Here is a 21,013-nt window from a genome sequence, read left to right as displayed (position 1 = left end):
ACTGTGAAGACCAACCCAAAAAACCTGTTCAGTTCCTCAGCCATTTCCTCATCTCCCATTATTAAAACTCCCTTCTCATCCTCTAAAGGACCAATATTTACCTTAGCCACTCTTTTTTGTTTTATATATTTGTAAAAACCTTTACTGTCTGTTTTTATATTCTGAGCAAGTTTACTTTCATACTCTATCTTACTCTTCTTTATAGCTTTTTTAGTAGCTTTCTGTTGCCCCCTAAAGATTTCCCAGTCCTCTAGTCTCCCACCAATCTTTGCCACTTTATATGATTTTTCCTTCAATTTGATGCTCTCCCTTATTTCCTTAGATATCCACGGTCGATTTTCCCTCTTTCTACCGTCCTTCCTTTTTGTTGGTATAAACCTTTGCTGAGCACTGTGAAAAATCGCTTGGAAGGTTCTCCACTGTTCCTCAACTGTTCCACCATAAAGTCTTTGCTCCCAGTCTACCTTAGCTAGTTCTTCTCTCATCCCATTGTAATCACCTTTGTTTAAACACAAAACACTAGTATTTGATTTTACTTTCTCACCCTCCATCTGTATTTTAAATTCCACCATATTGTTATCGCTCCTTCCGAGAGGATCCCTAACTATGAGATCATGAATCAATCCTGTCTCATTACACAGGACAAGATCTAGGACCGCTTGTTTCCTCGTAGGTTCCATTACATACTGTTCTAGGAAACTATCGCGGATACATTCTATAAACTCCTCCTCAAGGTTGCCTTGACCGACCTGGTTAAACCAATCAACATGTAGGTTAAAATCCCCCATGATAACTGCTGTACCATTTCTACATGCATCAGTTATTTCTTTGTTTATTGCCTGCCCCACCATAACGTTACTATTTGGTGGCCGATTGACTACTCCTATCAGTGACTTTTTCGCCTTACTATTCCTGATTTCCACCCAAATGGATTCAACCTTATCCTCCTTGCACCGATGACATCCCTTACTATTGCCCGGATGTCATCCTTAAATAACAGAGCAACACCACCTCCCTTACCATCCACTCTGTCCTTCCGAATAGTTTGATACCCTCGGATATTTAACTCCCAGTCGTGACCATCCTTTAACCATGTTTCAGTAATGGCCACTAAATCATAGTCATTCACGATGATTTGTGCCATCAACGCATTTACTTTATTCCAAATACTACGAGCATTCAGGTAAAGTACACTTATGTTGGTTTTTTTACCTCTGTTTTGAATCTTAACATCTCCAGTTTTATTCCTTTTAGTATTACTGGGCCTATTCACTGAGCTCCCCTCAGTCACTGTACCTTGTACTGTCACCCTTTTTGATTTTTGACTATGTCTTCTCTGCCTTGCACTTTTCCCCTTCCTTTTGCTTCTGTCCCTGTTTTACTACCTTCCAACTTCCAGCATTGGTTCCCATCCCCCTGCCACATTAGTTTAAACCCTCCCCAACAGCTCTAGAAAACACCCCCACTAGGACATCGGTTCCAGTCCTGCCCAAGTGCAGACCGTCTGGTTTGTACTGGTCCCACCTCCCCCAGAACCGGTCCCAATGCCCCAGTAATTTAAATCCTTCCCTCTTGCACCATCTCTTGAGCCACGCATTCATCCTATCTATCCTGACATTCCTACTTTGACTAGCTCGTGGCACTGGTAACAATCCTGAGATTACTACCTTTGAGGTCCTACTTTTTAGTTTAACTCCTAACTCCCTGAATTCCGCTTGTAGGACCTCATCCCGTTTTTTACCTATATCGTTGGTGCCTATGTGCACCACGACAGCTGGCTGTTCACCCTCCCCCATCAGAATGTCCTGTAGCCGCTCCGAGACATCCTTGACCCTTGTATCAGGGAGGCAACATACCATCCTGGAGTCTCGATTGCGTCCACAGAACCGCCTGTCTATTCCCCTTACGATCGAGTCCCCTATCACTATAGCCCTGCCATTTTTCTTCCTGCCCTGCTGTGCAGCAGAGCCAGCCACGGTGCCATGAACCTTGCTGCTGCCTTCCCCTGGTGAGCCATCTCCCCCAACAGTCTCCAAAGCAGTATATCTGTTTTGCAGGGAGATGACCGCAGGGGACACCTGCACTGCCTTCCTACTCTTGCTCTGTCTTTTGGTCACCCATTTGCTATCTCCCTCAGTAACATTCACCTGCGGTGTGACCAACTGGCTAAACGTGCTATCCACGACCTCCTCAGCATCGTGGATGCTCCAAAGTGAGTCCATCCGCAGCTCCAGAGCCGTCAAGCGATCTAACAGGAGCTGCAACTGAACACACTTCTTGCACGTGAAGAAGCCAGGGACATGGACGTGTCCCTGAGCTCCCACATCGCACACAAGGAGCATGACACGTGTCTGGGATTTCCTGCCATGTCTTAAACCTTAGGTAAACTTATACAACTACAATCTCAAAATAAAAATAAATAAATTAGACAATGAAAAGAAAAACTACTTACCAGTCACTTACCAGGGTTAAAAAGCACCTCCGAAAAAGCATCTTCTCTCACTCTGCACCAAATTACCTCACTGCACCAAATTACCAAGTTGCAATTCACACTCTAGATGTGCCTCACTCCGGATGTGTCTCCTTGAAAAGCGCTAGCCCTATTTTTATAATCAACTTCCTTCACAATGAATAATAACATTAGCTTTCCAAATCACTTGCAGACCAACCTTTTGTGATTCATGCACTTGGACACATAGATTCCTCTGCATCTCCAGAGTTCTGCAATCTCTCACCACTTAGATAACATGTTTTTTTATTCTACCTGACAAAATGGACATTTCTCCACATTATATGCTCCATTTGCCAAATTTTGTCCACTCACTTAACCTAACTTTCCTAGATATCTTAGTATCGACTGCAAATTTAGCGACCATACCTTTGGTTGCTTCATCCAAATTGTAAAATGTTGAGGTTCCAGTACTGATCCCTGTGCCACACCTCTTGTTACATATTGCCAACCAGAAAAAGCCCCATTTATGGCCACCCTTTGTTTCCTGTTAGCTAGCCAAACATGACCATTAAGCTGTCAATCGAAGGTTGTTAAAGGTACTGAAATCACCATGCCAATATTAATCCAGGTTGCCCAGGGCTGGTAGGGACAGTCCGGATACTGAACCGCCATCCCTGGAAAAGGTGCACCCAAGGGCCCTTGGGGATCTTCCCTCTACAGCCTGGCAGCTGCAGAAAGGGCACGGGAGATATGGACTCACTTTCTTAATCCTCCTCTGGGCCCTTCGCCCTGGCTAGGTGTCACTCCCAGAGTGTCAATGGCATTCTGCTGGGGGCAGTGGACCATTGGCAATGCCTGGAGATGGAGGGGGGAGGGGAAGTGACTGGGCGGTGGAGAGAATAAAGTCACCCTCATTGCTGTGTGTTGTTAGGGGGGTAGTGACCTGTTATTCAGGGCCGGCTCAAGGCACCGGCAACTCGGGCAGTTGCCCGGGGCACCATGTGCCGGGGGGCGCCAGAGACTCGGGTCCCGCGCATGCGCAGTTGGGCCGGTGCCAACCAGCGCATGCGCGGTGGCCGCCCTCCCCCAAGGCGCCCCCGCTCGGTCCGCCCCCCCCCCCGTCCGCCCCGCTCGGTCCGCCCCCCCCCCGCTCAGTCCGCTCCCCCCCCCCCTCGGGTCCGCCCCCCCTCGGGTCCACCCTCCCCCCGCCCCCCCCCTCGGGTCCGCCCCCCCCCTCGGGTCCGCCCTCCCCCGCCCCCCCTCGGGTCCGCCCTCCCCCGCCCCTCCCTCGGGTCCGCCCCCCCGCCCCTCGGCCCCGCCCCCCCTGCCCCTCGGCCCTGCCCCCCCCCCCCAAGGGCGCCGAAGTTCAGCTTGCCCGGGGCGCCAGCAACCCTAGGGCCGGCGCTGCTGTTATTCTCATGGTTGGGGGGGGGGAGATGCCCCTTTTTGCTGATGGGCTGGGGTGCTCTCCCTATCAGTGAGGGGGGTGTGGGATCTACATTTGCCTTGTGGAGGGAGGGGGGGGGGCTATCGCTAGACACTGGGATCGAGACACCCATTCAAAATGGCGAGCTGAGACCGGGAAGAGAAGGAAAGCTGGAGTGCTAGCCTCCATATATGGGACTAGCAGCTGGACGACGCTCCTCATGCAGCGTGGACCAGTCCTGATTCTTCGCTGGTGTGGAGCACTGAGACTCCGGAACGGAGAACCATGTTGCCTCTGTCTGAATGTCTTAAATATTTTGAACTGTCCTGCCATAACATCTATAATTATAACTTCCAACATTTTCCCAATGACATTTCCTTGAGAGTTTTTAAAACTTGGACTTTGTCAACCTATGGTCTCGAAGCATAGGGAAATGGAGTATTTCCCAAGAGGAACAGAGTATGTATTTCCAATCCACAGCCTGCATGGATTTCTAAGTAATTTGGTTAGAGAGACTCATCTTGTCTCTCTGATGAATTGATGCAAATGTCACATACTCAAAGTTGATGCTGATTTTTTATCACATTGTAATATTTTATGCAGGCATGCAGATTGTATGCTTTGTTATTAAAATGCGATTTAATGAGTGCAGATAATGATGGAAGAGACTAAACTGATCACCATGACAATTCAACTTTCCATTTCCTAACTATAGACCTTAAAATTTGTAGACTTGATAAACAAGTATACTTGATCACATATTTGCATGAACAGATTAAAACAACAAACAAGTTCCTAATATTCGCTAACGTTTCTCAGAAACATCATCGACAAATATGCAGCATATCCTTGTAGCTGTTTCAGTGTTTTAATATGAAATGTAATTGATAAAATTACATGGCCTAACTGTAGCTAATTCATAAACATAAGCACTTTTTCATCTTGCTAAATTCTGGCCGTTTTTTAAAACTAACTCCAATATTGTAATTTGTAAATATCCGGTTCTTCATGTTACTGTCGTATATTTTATTTTGTTTGTTTGTTATGAATGAAAATCTTCACTAAAAACAATGCCATCACAGCTTTCTTCTAATTGACCCAATTGTAAACCACATCCTGAGGCAGCTCTGCTGCATGAAGATGAAGATGGGGATTTAGCTGCCTTCTCTGTGCCATTTCCTTGTGTATATCAGATTCCCACTCCAGGAAACGCTGCACTCCAAAGATGGTGGTGATGGGAACAGTATGCTGCTCCAGATGTGAAGAAGCCCAAAGATATCAGCCTTGGCTCAATAGTAGTTTTCTTGCATTTACATCGGAAGGTCATGGGTTCAAGACCCACTTCAGCCAATTGAGCATGTAATCTAGCCTGACACTTGCAGAATGCTCTGAAGGAGAGTTGCAATATCCCATGGCACGTTGAAGAAGCAGAAGCGTAGGGAGGAATTCTACAGAAGCCCTGTCTAATCAGACACCAATTAAATAGATGATTGAGTTGTTTATCTTGTTGTTTGTAGCACCTTTTGTTGTGGGTGGTCAATATCGTACCATTTTATTTAGTGGTGGGATCTCAACAAGGATGCTGTTGAAACTACCCATGCGGTGTAAGTGCAAATTTGAGCTCTCACTAAGCGGACAGCTGATACTAGAAGCGCTCTAGCTAATACCATGTGAGAAGTATAACTTGTCATTCGATTTGTGAGTATTGTTAACATTTTCTTGAGCTGGACAGAGGAGAGCAGTGCGGAGCTCTAGCTGCAGTTGCATTCCCCTCTGCAATAAATTGTGGAAGGCACCTCTGCTGAGTCTCCAGATAAAACCCTACAGCAGCTATTGTTCCAACTCTGAGTCAGCAATTCAATGGACATTGGTGTGGTGACCTTTGACCCAGAAGCAGTACAGTAAGGAAAACCTGACTGGAATCTAATTGTTTTAAAAAATGTTTGCGAGAAAGGACTTTTAAGACCTTCTATTGATTTTAAAGGGATGAATTGTACCTTTCTTGGATGATAAGAAATATGGGTTCATGTTAAGATACAGATGTCATGTTGCCAGACACAAAGGAGAGCTACAAGCAAAGGACCTGGCTGGTGATGGTACAGATGCAGACACAATGAGAAAGCAGACAGGCAGAAAGAGGAACTCAGCCAATTCTTGAGGAGTAGAAGCAAATTACTCTCAAAGAGGTCAACTTTGTATTTGGCAGAAAAGGAGACAGGAACTCTTTGAGGTAATGTGCAAGCTGGTTATAAAGGTCTATAACCCAGAAAGCTATGTAAAAATCTCAGAGATGCTAAAGAAATTAATGTTTTAGCCAAAATTCTCAGTTTCTGCAACAATTCCTATTTTTTGCAATAATTCAACTTAAGGTTTCAACCTGTATATTGCGCACAGTGAAGAGGAATCTCTGTGTTACATATCTTAAGATACGTAACATGAACAATGAACATGAATAACTGTTTGGGCACCAATGGCATAAACCTTATCTGCAATGGACTTTGTCATTGAAATAATGATGTTCACTGACAATACCATTGCAGAATCTGGGTTCTGGGTGTGGGCGTTAGTGGGATGTTATTTCCAAGGGCCGGTGTAGACTCGATGGACTGAATGGCCTCATTCTGCACTGTAAATTCTATGATTCTAATCCCCACTAACAAACCTCCTGGGGGGAGGGGGGGGGGTTTACCATTGACCAGAAACTGAACTGGACTAGCCATATAAATACTATGACTACATGAGCAGGTCATAGGCTGGGCATCTTGTGGCAAGTAACTGGCCTCCTGAATCCACCAAAGCCTATCTACCATTGAACAGGCACAAGTCTGGGGAAGGGGTTTTGCACCCCCAGCATCCTCCGCGAATGCAAACTGCTACGTGGGTACAAAATCCTGCGACAGCTGGAAAACGAGAACCTGACCAGTGAGATCTAGTTTGCTGATTCCACCCCCACCAGCCAGTGACGTATCAGGGTTCCTGCCCAGGAAGGTCGGGAATCTTATTTCAACACATTAACTTCCCATTAATGGGCTTCGCAGCAGTATACCTCACGCCACCACATACATGTTAGAAATTACCCCTGTTGGCGAGGTTTTACTACAGTTTTTTTAAAAACGGGAACCAGACAAAGATAAAATGTGGGGGTGGGGGATGGGGGGGCAGGGGGAGACAAAACACCCTAACAGTACCCAGGACTTCAAGGGAGCATATTCAAGGGTGGTGCCAGGGGGTTTGGGGATGGTTAGGGTGCCCATTTAAAAGAATATTGGGATTCCCGACATTGCCAGATTTTTCTGGCACCAGTCTGCCAACATGACGGCATGACCAAGCCTCCATTTCATTTTACACCAAGTGCTGGATTATCTGACAAAAAATGCTGGCTGTGCAGCTGGTGAGTTGCACGCCGGTTTTCTCGCCTGAGCAGGCACGTGGGTGTGATGGAATATACTTGCCTGGATAAGTGTGGCTCCAAAAACACTTCAGAAGCTTGGCATCATCCAGGACAAAGTGGCCTGCTTGATTGGCACCCCATCCACAAACTTTTGTTCCCTCCACCACCGAGGCACAGTGGCAGCTGTGTGTACCACCTATAACAGTGTTTTCAAACTTTTACTCCCGGGACCCACTTTTGCCAACCGGCTAACCTTCGGGATCCATGCTGACCTTTGTGACCTACACCGGCTGACCCTCGTGATACACCATTATTGCGACAGGTGAGCCTGCTTGTTCCTCACAATCTTACTAGCTTTATCATTCAATGTTTCATTTCTGCCAAGGACTTCAGTTGACAATATAAATTCTCGCTGCATCCTATGAAAAAAATCAAGAGGTTTGTCCTCGAACTCTCTATACTTAGTCTGCAAATGCCTTTGAGGTTTTGAGGGTTTTAAACTTTCATTTACCAGTACTTCCCTGCACATAATACACATGGGCTTTACATCCTGATTTTCATTGGCAAAATTAACAATGCCATACCTCGGAATCATCTTTTTACTACTTTGTTCCCGATTTCAGTATCTTCTTAATTGTTTGTTCACCAGAGGTCCTGGAGTTCACACAGGCACTGCTTTGTCCTGCCGTGGACTCCAACAGATTCAATCATGAGATCCTGGCTTGTTTGTGTCTCTGGCCCTCGTCTACTTTATTACAAAATGATCCATCTTCAGTTCTTCACACAGTCCTGTTGCCTGCTTGCTGGAAGCTACAAAATGGAGGGATCTTTCCTCCTGATTTTGCACTCAGAGCATGTGACGTCAGTGCACCTGCTCTCTGTCTTAATATACAAACAAGTATGTGATGGTGCACAGACAGGCATTGATTGGCACACAGGATGACCAATTACACACAGAACACAGCGGCCAGTCACCAGACAGGACACGACCACTATAAAGCCAGAGGGCACTAGTTTTCCCGCTCTCTTGGGATCCAGCCTCTGAGACAGTCAGAGCCCATTAGCTACAACTAGAACATACACCATGCTGTAGTAAGATACTCTGGTCAGGTTAGCCTCAGGTCTCCAGTCAACGCAGCATAGTGTCAACCCACAGTTAAAGTATGTATGATAGTTAAGAGTTCAATAAAATCGAGTTGCATTGCTTCAAGTGTTGGAAGCCTGTCTCTCTCACTGCTGCAGTAAACGCAGTCCTCGCAGACCCAGCTTACCCAACACATCATGGTACCAGGTGTGGGGTCATGTTTGAGTTTGACGGACCTACCTTGAGATAGTCTGCCTTTGATCAGCAGTCAGCCATCCGGTAACATGGACAGCGGCCGCCTTCCCCCGCCGCTCCGCATCGCCGGCAACCTCGGTGCTAACTGGAAGATTTTCAAGCTGAAGTTCCAGCTGTATCTTTAAGCCAACGACCTTGAAGCCGCATCGGATGCCAGGAAGATTGCTCTCTTCCTCTCTACAGCCGGGGACCAAGCTATCCACATCTTTAACTCCCTCACCTTTGCTGAAGGTGGGGACAAGACAAAGTTTAAAACAGTCCTGCTGAAGTTCGACAGCCACTGTGACATCGAAGACAACGAGAGATTTGAACGCTATGTGTTCCAGCAGGGGCTTCAGGGTAAGGATGAACCTTTTCAGTCCTTCTTAACCCATCTCCGTATCCTCGCGCAGTCCTGCAACTACGGCTCCACTTCCAACTCCATGATCCGCGACCAGATCGTTTTCGGGGTCCACTCCGATCCCCTTTGCCAGCAGCACCTTAAAGTTAAGCAGCTCACCCTTACCATGCCTGTGCCTCCTCACGGGGATTGACAAATGCCATGATTACGTGTATGGACTCCCCAAATTCACGGTCGAGACAGAGTCCTCGCAGATCCAGCTTACCCAACACCGCCGCTTCTGGGGGAAGATCCCATTGTTTTATTAATCTGGTCCTGGGACAGCACACTGATATCAGGAGGTGGCGGCCTGCACACTGCTAGATCCGGCTGAGGGGACAGGTATGATCGGGACGGCCAGCATTCTTGAAAGCCGGTGATGACGGCATTTTAAAAAGTTGGTCGAGGCCGTTGGGCACTTCTTACCGCGATCGGAAACGCTGCGTTCAATCACTCCGTGACCCTCCTGCCACCCATGGGTCACGACCCTGAGTTTTAAAATGACTGATCTACAAGCTACACTGCAGTAACTCACCAGGGTTCCTCAGACAGCATCTTCCAAGCCCACAGCCGTTACCATCCAGGACAAGGGCAGCAAGTACCTAGTAAGACCACCACCTCCAAACCACATACCAACCTGACTTGGTTTTATATCACCACTCCTTCATTGTTGGGTCAAAATCCTGGAATTCCCTCCCTTCCAACGCTGTGGGTGTACCTACACCACATAGATGGCAGTGGATCAAGAAGGTGGCTCAGCATCACCCTCTGAAGGGGAACTAATGATGGGCAATAATGCTGCCAAGCCTGCCGTGTCCACATCCTATGAATAAGTTTTTAAAAAGCTATCCACATTGAAGCCGGCATCCGAGGGCTCATGACGATCTGGGACAGATCAATGGTTCACACTGTTCACTATTGTCTTGACACAATCTTCAACAGATTTTAGGAATTGGATGTAATACCATGCCTGCCTAACACATTACTGAAATAATATATGGTGGGTCAAGATGACCTGTTTGCTGCACGCTGCAGCTGGGTCTACACCTTGTTGGACAACAGGGGCGAAATTCTCTGACCCCACGCAGGGTCGGAGAATCGGCCGGCAGCGGCGTTATTCCCGCTCCCGCAGGGTTTTTAATTCTCTGACCGGCCAAAAACCGGCGCTGTGCAAATCCCGCCGGCAGCCTCTGAAAACAGCTGGCGCCGGCGGGATTTCATTATATATTTTTTCCCACAAATCTCCGGCCCGGATGGGCCGAAGTCCCGCCGACGTGGCCACGGGTCACGTCGGTGAAAATCACAGTACCTTTAAAACGGCGTCAACCGTTCAGTGTCGGGGGGGGGGGGGGGGGGGGTGGGGGGGGGGGGGGGGGTTGCGGCATCGGGGGGGGGTTGCGGCATCGGGGGGAGTTGCGGCATCGGGGGGGGTTGCGGCATGGGGGGGGTTTTGGGGGCAGCGGCGTGCAGAGAGGGGGGGCGACGGATGCCCGGGGCCAACGCACCGTCGCCCCCCCCCTCTGTACGCCGCTGCCCCCTACCCCAACCACCCCCCCTCCACCCCTACCTCCCTCCAACGCCCCTACCCCCCCTCCCCCACCAACCCCTACCCCCCCTCCCCACCACCCCTACCCCCCTCCCCACCATCCCTACCCCCCTCCAACGCCGCCCCATCTCTCGCAACGCCGCAACCCCCCACCCTCAACGCCGATACCCACACCCCCCCCTCTCTCCTCCTCCCCCCCTTCCTTCCTCCTCCCCCCCTTCCTTCCTCCTCCCCCCTTCCTTCCTCCCCCCCCCTTCCTCCTCCCCCCTTCCTTCCTCCTCCCCCCTTCCTTCCTCCGTTAGTGGGGGGGGGGTGCGGCGTTGGAGGGGGGTAGGGGTGGTGAAGGGGGTAGGGGTGGTGAGGGGAGGGGGTTGGGGTAGGGGCAGCTGCGTGCAGAGGGGGGGGCGACGGTGCGTTGGCCCCGGGCATCCGTCGCCCCCCTCCTCTGCACGCCGCTGCCCCTACCCCAACCCTCCCCCTCACCACCCCTACCCCTTCACCACCCCACCCCCTTCACCACCCCTACCCCCTTCACCACCCCTACCCCCTCCAACGCCGCCCCCCCTCCAACGCCGCCCCCCCCCTCTCAACTCAACGCCGCAAACCCACCCCCCTCTCCTCTCAACTCAACGCCGCAAACCCCCCAACGCCGGGTCTGTCTCTCTCTCCTCCTCCCCCCCCCCCCCCCCCCCAAATGCCGGGTCTGTCTCTCTCCTCCTCTCCCCCCCCCCCCCCCCCAAATGCCGGCCTGTCTCTCTCTCTCTCTCCCCCCCCCCCCCCAAATGCCGGTCTGTCTCTCTCTCTCTCTCCTCCCCCCCCCCCCCCCCCCCCCAATGCCGGGTCTGTCTCTCTCCCCCCCCCCCCCCCCAAATGCCGGTCTGTCTCTCTCCTCCTCCTCCCTCCCCCCCCCCCCCAAAATGCCGGTCTGTCTCTCTCCTCCTCCTCCCCCCCCCCCCCCCCCCAATGCCGGTCTGTCTCTCTCCTCCTCCTCCCTCCCCCCCCCCCCCCCCCCCAAAATGCCGGTCTGTCTCTCTCCTCCTCCTCCCTCCCCCCCCCCCCCCCAAATGCCGGTCTGTCTCTCTCCTCCTCCCCCCCCCCCCCCAAAAACGCCGGGTCTCACCACTTCCGCAGCTGGTGAAACTGACGCGTATCGCGTCAGTCCGCTGCTGGCCCCCTCCGGGAACGGAGAATCGCCGCCTAAAAGAAGGCCCCCACGCCGGAGTCATCTACACCAATTTTGCTCCCCGGAAATCGGCGTTACGACGGTCTGCAGAGAATTTCGCCCCAGGGCTGTAAAGCCACATCATCATTTTAGAGATAAGAGAGTTGATTATTTTTCTGCTAATCAGACATTTTAACAAGCACAGTAGTGTAAGTTTGATCTAAATGCTTGTCTCTGTATAATGGCTTCTGTTCATTAAACGGCGAGCTCCAATGAGTTTGCAAAAGAAAACGAATGAAACTGACAAATCCTACAGAAGCCTAGTGAATGTTAAAGACAATGTCAGAAGCAAATACCAGAAATAACTTTAATGTAAATGATATTGATTTATTACACTTTCAAATAGGATGCCTTGACCATGTTTTCATCATTTTGTTACTAAATAAACCAGGACATGCCCATGTGGTTTAATCAATGTCCTTTTTAGTTAAATTAAATATTACAATTCCAGGAAAAAGATTGAATTAATTTGAAAGGGTGTCATACTATTGTTATAATATTTCTGGGGTGGAATTTCCCACCCCAGAAAATGGCAAGTGTCAGATTCTGACTGAAAACATAGATGGGCAGCACGGTAGCACAAGTGATTAGCACTGTGGCTTCACAGTGCCAGGGTCCCAGGTTTGATTCCCTGCTGGGTCACTGTCTGTGCAGAGTCTGCACGTTCTCCCCGTGTTTGCGTGGGTTTCCTCCGGGTATTCCGGTTTCCTCCTACGGTCCAAAGACGTGCATGTTAGGTGGATTGGCCATGATAAATTGCCGTTAGTGACCAAAAAAGATTAGGAGGGGTTATTGGGTTATGGGGATAGGGTGGAAGTGAGGGATTAAGTGGGTCGGTGCAGACACGATGGGCCGAATGGCCTTCTGCACTGTTTGTTCTATGTGTTTCTATCCGGAAACACAGCCAAGGTTTCTCACCAGACCTTCTGACACTCGGTGAAAAGAAAATCCAGGACTATGGTTTGCATCATCACTCTGGCGGGGAGCGGCCTGATCGAGCTGGCAAGCTGGGCTCCACAGAAATCTGAGGTGAAAAAATAACCCCCCCCATCCCTCAACACAAAAAGGGAAACTCTCCCCTCCCCTCAATGGAGGAGGGTTTGACAGGGGACAATGCCTAGCCTCTGCCCTCATCCCTGGGGCCTCCAGGTTCCTATGCTGCCCGGCAGGATTCGTACCGGTGTGGTCACCCCGTAGGGGGAGGGAGGGGGTGGCTAGTCAACGTGGACAGATGCTATGGCGTAAAGCCATTTAATGATATTAAAAATTGATTTTAAAATCATGCAAATCAGGTTTGCACCTTTTCTGGGTGTGAACCTGATCACGTCACCAGCGCAGTGGAGAGAAGATCTGAAAGTGGAATCTTGTTGGCGCAAATCCCGTTTTGGCCCTCTCACAAGATTTGGTGGCCATAACGGATTTGCGCCCGCGGATATTAAATCTTGTCCCTGGTAATATAATTATTTTGTTGGTCTGTAAAAAACTATATTTACAGAACTGGCATCTGCCAGTTTATTCAAGAGGACTTAGCTATGCTTTAGATATGTCGTTGTAAATATTTGAGGAGACACCTTTTAATAGATTATGTGCTTGATTCTGTGCCATGTTTTTGTGGTTTATGGGATGCACGGGCACAGAGACGGGAAGAATTCCACTAAATTACTTGATCCTATGTTAAAGACTCATCCAGCCTAGAAACGATGCAAGATAAAACAATGCTGGCAGTACCTTGCTGAAGTTTACTTTTGTTTTTTAATCTAGAACTGCACATGCGAGGGCCAAAGCTGATGCAGCAGATGGGGCCGCTCAAGCTGCGCGCCAGGAATCAGACATTGCAAGGGGCGTTGCCAGGGAACTGTCACCAACCTTCTGCCAGCCAGGTAAAACTTCCACTAATCATCCAGAAAAATAATTCTGCAAAATAATTTAAATCCATGCTTTACAGAAACAGAAGTTTGTTAAAGAGACCTATTTTCTTGAAGTGAAGCCCTTTCTCTTGATGCAAATTTTCAATGAAATGATGCAACGATATATTGCTACATCGAGGGTGGAATTTGTTAAATGAATCTCATAAGTCTAATCGCGTCACTTTTTAAATTAAAACTACCTCACTAATATTAGTTTCAGAACCTTTTGTGTTTTCAGCATTCAATATTACAGCTATAAATGACTGAGGTAAATCACGGTAATTGCTACATTAATAGCAGAAATTACAAGGCTGTATTCCAAGTTCACCTGTAATGAATCATGTCAACAGTTCAAACAGTTTATAATTAAACCTTTAAATTGGATAATAGCCTTTAAAGAATGTGTGTGGTTTTCTGGTCAGTTGGTTTTGTAAATGCGTGTAATTACCCATATGAAGCTTGTCTCTGATGTGTGTAAACATTCATACAACAAAGTCACCAACATTTAATAATTATCAGAACATATTGAGGTGATAATGGTATACTCTATATTCAGTATATATTTTAAGCTATCAGCATGATTGGTATGATTGCAAAATGCTCTATTGCTGACAGCATGATGCATCAAACACAAAAGTACACTCAGCCAAAAACCTGCAAACTAAACTCTATATAGTATACAAGAAATTTTGGGAGTCAGTTTCAAGTTTAACCTAACTGGTTTCCACCGAAGTGTTATAAATGTTGCATTGCTATTATAGAACATAGAACATAGAACAGTACAGCACAGAACAGGCCCTTCGGCCCTCGATGTTGTGCCGAGCAATGATCACCCCGCTTAAACCCACGTAACCCGTATCCCAACAATCCCCCCATTAACCTTACACTACGGGCAATTTTAGCATGGCCAATCCACCTAACCCGCACATCTTTGGACTGTGGGAGGAAACCGGAGCACCCGGAGGAAACCCACGCACACACGGGGAGGACGTGCAGACTCCACACAGACAGTGACCCAGCCGGGAATCGAACCTGGGACCCTGGAGCTGTGAAGCATTGATGCTAACCACCATGCTACCGTGAGGCCCCAAATTATGGTTTATGAAGTCCTGTGAACCTTCTGATTAGATAACAAACTTTCAACTTATTTGTGGGCAGCATATATAATTAAATAACATAATTTTTAATGTACTTCACTGACCATTGCTCCTAAACTGTGTCTCCTAATGAGATTCTGGGTTTTAGATGTTCTCTCACCATCTGTTTTCTTGCTGACTCTTCAACCTAAAACTGGCTTTGGTTTTATGTTCCTCAATACTGCATATGTTGCGGCGTGGAAAAGAATGGAGATGGCGTCTTGTAGAGGTATGAGCCTGGGTGCCCTGTTAACGGCGCCATTGCCGCTCTCTCCTAAGAGGTATACCACGAGCCCGGTGGTGGCGGCGACCCTAAGAATCTGGGGACAGTGGAGACGGCATAGGGGGAAACAAGGGGCTCAATGGAGGCTCCATTAGGTGGAAATCATCGGTTCATCCCGGGGAACACTGATGGGGATTTAGGGGGTGGCAAAGGGTGGGCATCAGTAAATTGAGGGACCTGTTTATTGGCGGGAGGTTTGCGGGCCTGGGGGAACTGGAAGATAAATTTGGGCTCCCCCAAGGGAACATGTTCAGATACCTGCAGGTAAAGGCATTTGCTAGGCGACAGGTGGAGGAATTTCCTTTGCTGCCCTCGCAGGGGGCGATGGACAGAGTGCTTTTGGGGGTGTGGGTCGGAGAGGGGAAGGTGTCTGACATTTATACGGTAATGCAGGAGATGGAGGAGTCGTCAGTGGAGGAGCTGAAGGCTAAATGGGAGGGGGAACTTGGGGAGCAGATAGAGGACAGGACTTGGGCGGATGCCTTGGAGAGAGTCAACTCTTCCTCTTCCTGTGCGAGGCTTAGTCTCATCCAATTTAAGGTGCTGCATCGGGCCCATATGTCTGTGACTCGGATGAGTAGGTTCTTTGGGGGTGAGGACAGGTGCACCAGGTGTTCGGGGAGTCCAGCGAATCACGCCCATATGTTCTGGGCATGCCCGGCACTGGAAGAATTCTGGAAGGGGGTGGCAGGGACGGTGTCGAGGGTGGTTGCATCCAGGGTCAAACCAGGTTGGGGACTCGCGATTTTTGGAGTTGCGGCGGAGCCGGGAGTGCAGGAGGTGAAAGAGGCCGGTGTTCTGGCCTTTGTGTCCCTAGTAGCCCGGCAGAGGATCTTGATGCAGGGTGTTCTTTACTGTTTCTATTTTTTTTGTTTATTTTTCTATAGTTATTTAACTTAATATTGTGTTAACTTAAGGTGTTGTTAATATGTTTTGTTGTTCATTAAGGATGGGCGAATGTTTATGACTGTTATCATTATTGTTATTGTTGGTATTTTATTGCGGTTCGTTGTTGTTATATAAAAAGAAAATTTTTCAATAAAAATTATTTTTTAAAAAAATACTGCATATGTTGGCATAGGTTTGCTAGTCAGGGGTCTGTGGGGGAGGGGATATTTTCTTTCATCACCATTTTTGTATTCTGGAACACCATTCGTCTATTATACGTGCAGTCCTCTAAAAAAAATACATATTTTGATAATTGCCTCTCCATGCATGCAAATTATTAGACTGAAAACTCTTGGCAGAAATCCAAGGAGAAATCATAAAACTTCAGAACTTGATGCTCGATATTTCACCCTCTGGCTGTTGCTATGCGCTTTATGAAATTAACTGTGAAAACATCTTTATTTTTTGGGCGGCACAGTGGTTAGCACTGCTGCCTCACAGACCAGGGACCCGGGTTCAATTCTGGCCTTGGTGACTGTCTATGCGGAGTCTGCACGTTCTCCCCGTGTCTGTGTGGGTTCCCTGCGGGCGCTGCGGTTTCCCACACTCCAAAGAGGTGCAGGTTAGGTGGATTAGCCATGATAAATTACCCCCTAGTGTCCAAAGATGTGCAAGTTAGGTGGGGTAATGGGGTTACGGGGATAGGGTGGGGGAGTGAGCCTAGGTAGGGTACTCTTTCAGCTGGTTGGTGCAGACCCGATGAGCCGAATGGCCGCCTGCACTGTAGAAATTCTATTTTTATAGCACCTTGATTATTTACATGGACAGCATGCTCCGTTTTACATTGTAAGGGATTGAAAACCTGGGTGTGTATTATAAGTTAGTATATAATACATGCAAACATTTTTTTTTAAAGTAAGGAAAATGCACTTTTAACATGTGAAAATTCATGGGACATTCAGCAGTGGACTTTGTCCCCAATGTATTTCTGTTGTTTCTGCTCCTCTGAAGATATTGATTTTTGCTGGAGGTATTATGTTACCTCTATTGCCTAGAAAGACAAAGGCAGCAGATGCATGGGAACACCACTATCTGCAGGTTCCCCTTCAAGTCGCACACCGTCCTGACTTGAATCTGCATCTGCATTCCTGCACTGTCAATGGGCCAAGATCATGGATTTCCCGACCTAACAATAATTCCTGCCTGAAGACATCAAGAATGATGCCATCAACAGTGAGCAAGAGCAGAAAGACACACAGGATCAGGCTTCTGCGAAACACCCATGGAAATGATCCCTGACAATGTGAGTGAGAAAGGAGGGTGAGAGCAGTTAGGATGGGAATGGGAGTTTTTGAAAAGCATTGGAGCCGGTGCAGGGAAAATCCAAAACATCCTTGTGTGTCTGCGGGAGTTCTCCTTATCCTGGCTCACAAGGATTCCATCTAAAATGATTTGTTTTAGTGCCCTTTCAGGGTGCTCCGTGGACTTCCACCATGATTGTGATACAGGGGCTGACCCTATGTGGGTCTTGCACATGTGGAAATTAAAATGCTGTTTTGACACTCATGGGGTCAGCAGGTTGCAACTTCACAAAGTAACTTGGGCCCATGCTTGTTTGTAGTGGGAACCTCGCCTGAGTTCATAGTTATTGAAGATAAAAAGCCGCCTGTAGGAAAGGTGTGGCTTTGGACTGGAGAGTAGACCCTGCTTACATTGGCCCTTCCCAGGAACATTCTCAGAGGGCAAGAGTGGGAGTTATAATTAACTCTCTCGAATGTCAGACACCCAACTGGAAGGGAATTGAAACAAAATCCGTGTTCACTCTTGAACCATATTCATTTTCTGGTGATTGCGACCTGAAACAGTGGACTGAATTTTCACTTCAGGTGCAGGAAATAGGAGTCGGGACTGTTCCCGGGTCCTGAACTGAGGTCTAGCAGGGGACAATCACTCCTTGGAATTTTAACTGGGGTAAGATTCCCTGTTCAATTAACGTGGTAACCAGCCGCTCAAAGCTGGAGGGCTTACCAGCTTGTGAGGAGCAGCACCTTGCAATAGATGGTAAATAGCTGAGAGGGTGCTTCAACGTGGAGGCGCCCTGTCACCAGCATGTTTAAAAATTCAAATAAAAATCAGAAAAGGCAGTCAGGCCATCACTCTGGGAGTGGATGAAAGAGAGTCCTTCTTTAGATTCCATAGAATTTCTACAGCGAAGAAGGGGGCCATTCGGCCCATCGGGTCTGCACCAACCCATGAAAGGGCACCCCACCTAAGTCCACTCCTCACCCTATCCCCATAACACAACTTAAGCTGCACATCTTTGGACAGTGGGAGGGAACTGGAGCACCTGGAGGAAACCCACGCAGACACGGGGAGAATGTGCAAACTTCACACAGTTACCCTGGGCAGCACAGTAGCACAAGTGGAGAGCACTGTGGCTTCACAGCGCCAGGGTCCCAGGTTCGATTCCCCGCTGGGTCACTGTCTGTGCGGAGTCTGCACGTCTCACTGTGGCTGCATGGGTTTCCTCCGGGTGCTCCGGTTTCCTCCCACAGTCCAAAGACGTGCAGGTTAGGTGGATTAGCCATAATAAATTGCCCTTAGTGACCAAAAAAGGTTAGGAGGGGTTATTGGGTTATGGGGATAGGGTGAAAGTGAGGGCTTAAGTGGGTCGGTGCAGACTCGATGGACCGCATGGCCACCTTCTGCACTCTATGTTCTATGTTCTACCCAAGGCCGGAATCGAATCCGGGTCCCTGGCGCTGTTAGGTAGCAGTGCCCCTCAATTGTAATTTTTCTTTTAATTTAAAATTTAAAGCTCCACTTTTGGTCTGGAGGAGCTGGATTGTTTCCTTCAGGCCCAATAAGCTATCCATCAGAATAATGTTATTTAAATCAGCAACAGATTGGAATTTTCCCCCCACCCCAGCACATCTTCCTTCACACTGGTCTGATTCACAACCAGACCAACATCGTATTCACATGGTGAGGAATCATTCACCTGAGAAACCGCAGCTTGGAGCACTGGAGGAGCACACAACACCAAGTACGACTAGCACCTTGGGAATGACCAGGTGCTGTTGGAAAACTCTAGATGGAGGAGAATATTGGAACACACATTGGGTGGAGGGGCTAGAACACAGTGTAGGATAGGGGAGGAACCAGGAAGCCTTGAATTTGGGGTTGGAGCGGTGGGAGGAGGAGAATGTTCAAAGGGAGTGGGTCATTGGTATCAATGCTGGAATCCTGGGGGGAGGGGGGAGATGTTGGGAGGAAGGGGTGAACCAAGTTGTGAGAGAGGGCGCTGTGACTGAGAGGAAGCAATTGGATGCGGTAGTGTCTGAGGGGATAGATCTCGTCTGGGGGATCATGGGGGTAAGACGTTTAACATGGATTTTGGGAGTGGGCAGGATCAGGGTAGTTGTGGGGATTGTGACAAGTTTGGGATCAGTGGGGAAGGAAGACACTTGAAGGGTAATAATGATGGTCTCGATGGTGATGGGAGGGGATTCAAGGGTGACCAAGGGTGAAGGTAACATAAGGCAGCTGGATGGTGATAGTGGAGAGGGGATGGGTTACAGGAGGGAAGTAGAGTGTGTTGGACACAGTTTTGAAAGTGATGCGCACCATCCTAAGGCAGATCAAGGTGTCGAAGTCCTCAGTATCCAACAGAGGCCAGGAAGGAGGAGAGCCATTGAATGGATGGAGGTGAAAGTCCGCTCAACTAGATAACTGAAGAAGAACACTGATAATACATCCTGACATGGCAAAGGTCTCTGTCGGGTCCAAAGGACAGTTGAGAGAAGGGAAATAGTATGAGTGGGAGGCTTCTCGCGCATGGCTTGCCTGAGGCTTGGCAAAGAGCGATGCCTCCATGTGCAAGTATCATTCAGAGGTACATAAACTCAGTCTTGCTCCCCGCCCCTCGGAGGTTAGTGGGGGGTGGGGTGGGGGGGGTGGAGTAGAGTGTACAATCAATAATAAGTTTTGATTCCCGGCTTGGGTCACTGTCTGTGCGGAGTCTGCACATTCTCCCTGTGTTTGCGCAGATTTCCTCCGGGTACTCCAGTTTCCTCCCACAAGTCTCGAAAGACATGCTGTTAGGTCATTTGGACATACTGAATTCCCCCTCAGTGTACCCAAACAAGCGCCGAAATTTGGCGACTAAGGGCTCTTCATAGTAACTTCATTGCAGTGTTAATGTAAGCCTACTTGTGACAATAAAGATAATTAAAATTATTATTATTATTAACACAAGTAGCAGCAACAAAACCTAGGAGACCTTCATGAAGTGAAATTATTCTTTTATTAACTGAGGTGCAATAATTATGTAGATTGGGTGCGATTATCCGGAAAGATTTCTAAGTGTGCGAGCAAGCGGGAATTACCGCGAGCTTTCGGCTGCTCGGCTCAGCGAGGCCGGCAATGCTACTTAACGTTAATTGGTCCACTTAATGAGGCATCATGGGCTTCTCAACGCAAATTAAGGTTCACCAGCCGATTCTCCGGCACTGCGCTCGCCAGCCCTCCGCTAACAAGGTCGAGCAGCACTTAAGCAGCTCTTGCTCAGCCAACCCTAGCCAGCGCGCAACAATGGTGCCAAGGATACTGGCCCCAAGATTCGAGGACGCTGACCTGGGGAGGCTGCTAAATGCAGTGGAGGCCAGGAGGGAAGTCCTGTTCCCCCGAGGGTCCTGGATGGTGAGCCATAGGGCAGGCAGTGCTGCTGGGATGGTGTCGGCGGCTGTGAACGCCGGGTGTTTGACCCAGAGGACTGGCCTCCAGTGCAGGAAGAAGGTCAGTGACCTAAACCTGGAAGACACCAAGGTCACCCCTCCTTCCCCTTCAAACTCCAACCCTTCCTTCACCCCCTCTCCCTTTAAACTTCCCCCCAACCACTGTGAGCTATATGTGTGGCTAATTATGCCCTCACTGTGTCTCCAACAAGTGAGCCCGGCTTCAGAGCTCCCAGAAGACGCCCGCCAGGGGCATTGAAGGCTAGTAGATGAGGTAAGCAGTTGGCTGCCTCCCCCTCTGACCCCTC

The 21,013-nt window shown here is 48.7% G+C and overlaps 1 protein-coding gene across 1 annotated transcript in view; it reads left to right on the top strand.

Moving 5' to 3' along the window:
- jph1b (junctophilin 1b) overlaps window positions 1-21,013 on the top strand; it is a 170,831-nt gene that overhangs the window by 78,121 nt on the left and 71,697 nt on the right. The window contains 1 exon segment of the mRNA XM_038809632.1: window positions 13,517-13,635. Coding sequence (XP_038665560.1) covers window positions 13,517-13,635 — 119 coding nt within the window.

This window comes from Scyliorhinus canicula, chromosome 10, assembly GCF_902713615.1.
Source record: "Scyliorhinus canicula chromosome 10, sScyCan1.1, whole genome shotgun sequence".
Classification (NCBI taxonomy): Eukaryota; Metazoa; Chordata; class Chondrichthyes; order Carcharhiniformes; family Scyliorhinidae; genus Scyliorhinus; species Scyliorhinus canicula.
This window is presented reverse-complemented; position numbering and strand designations above follow the sequence as displayed.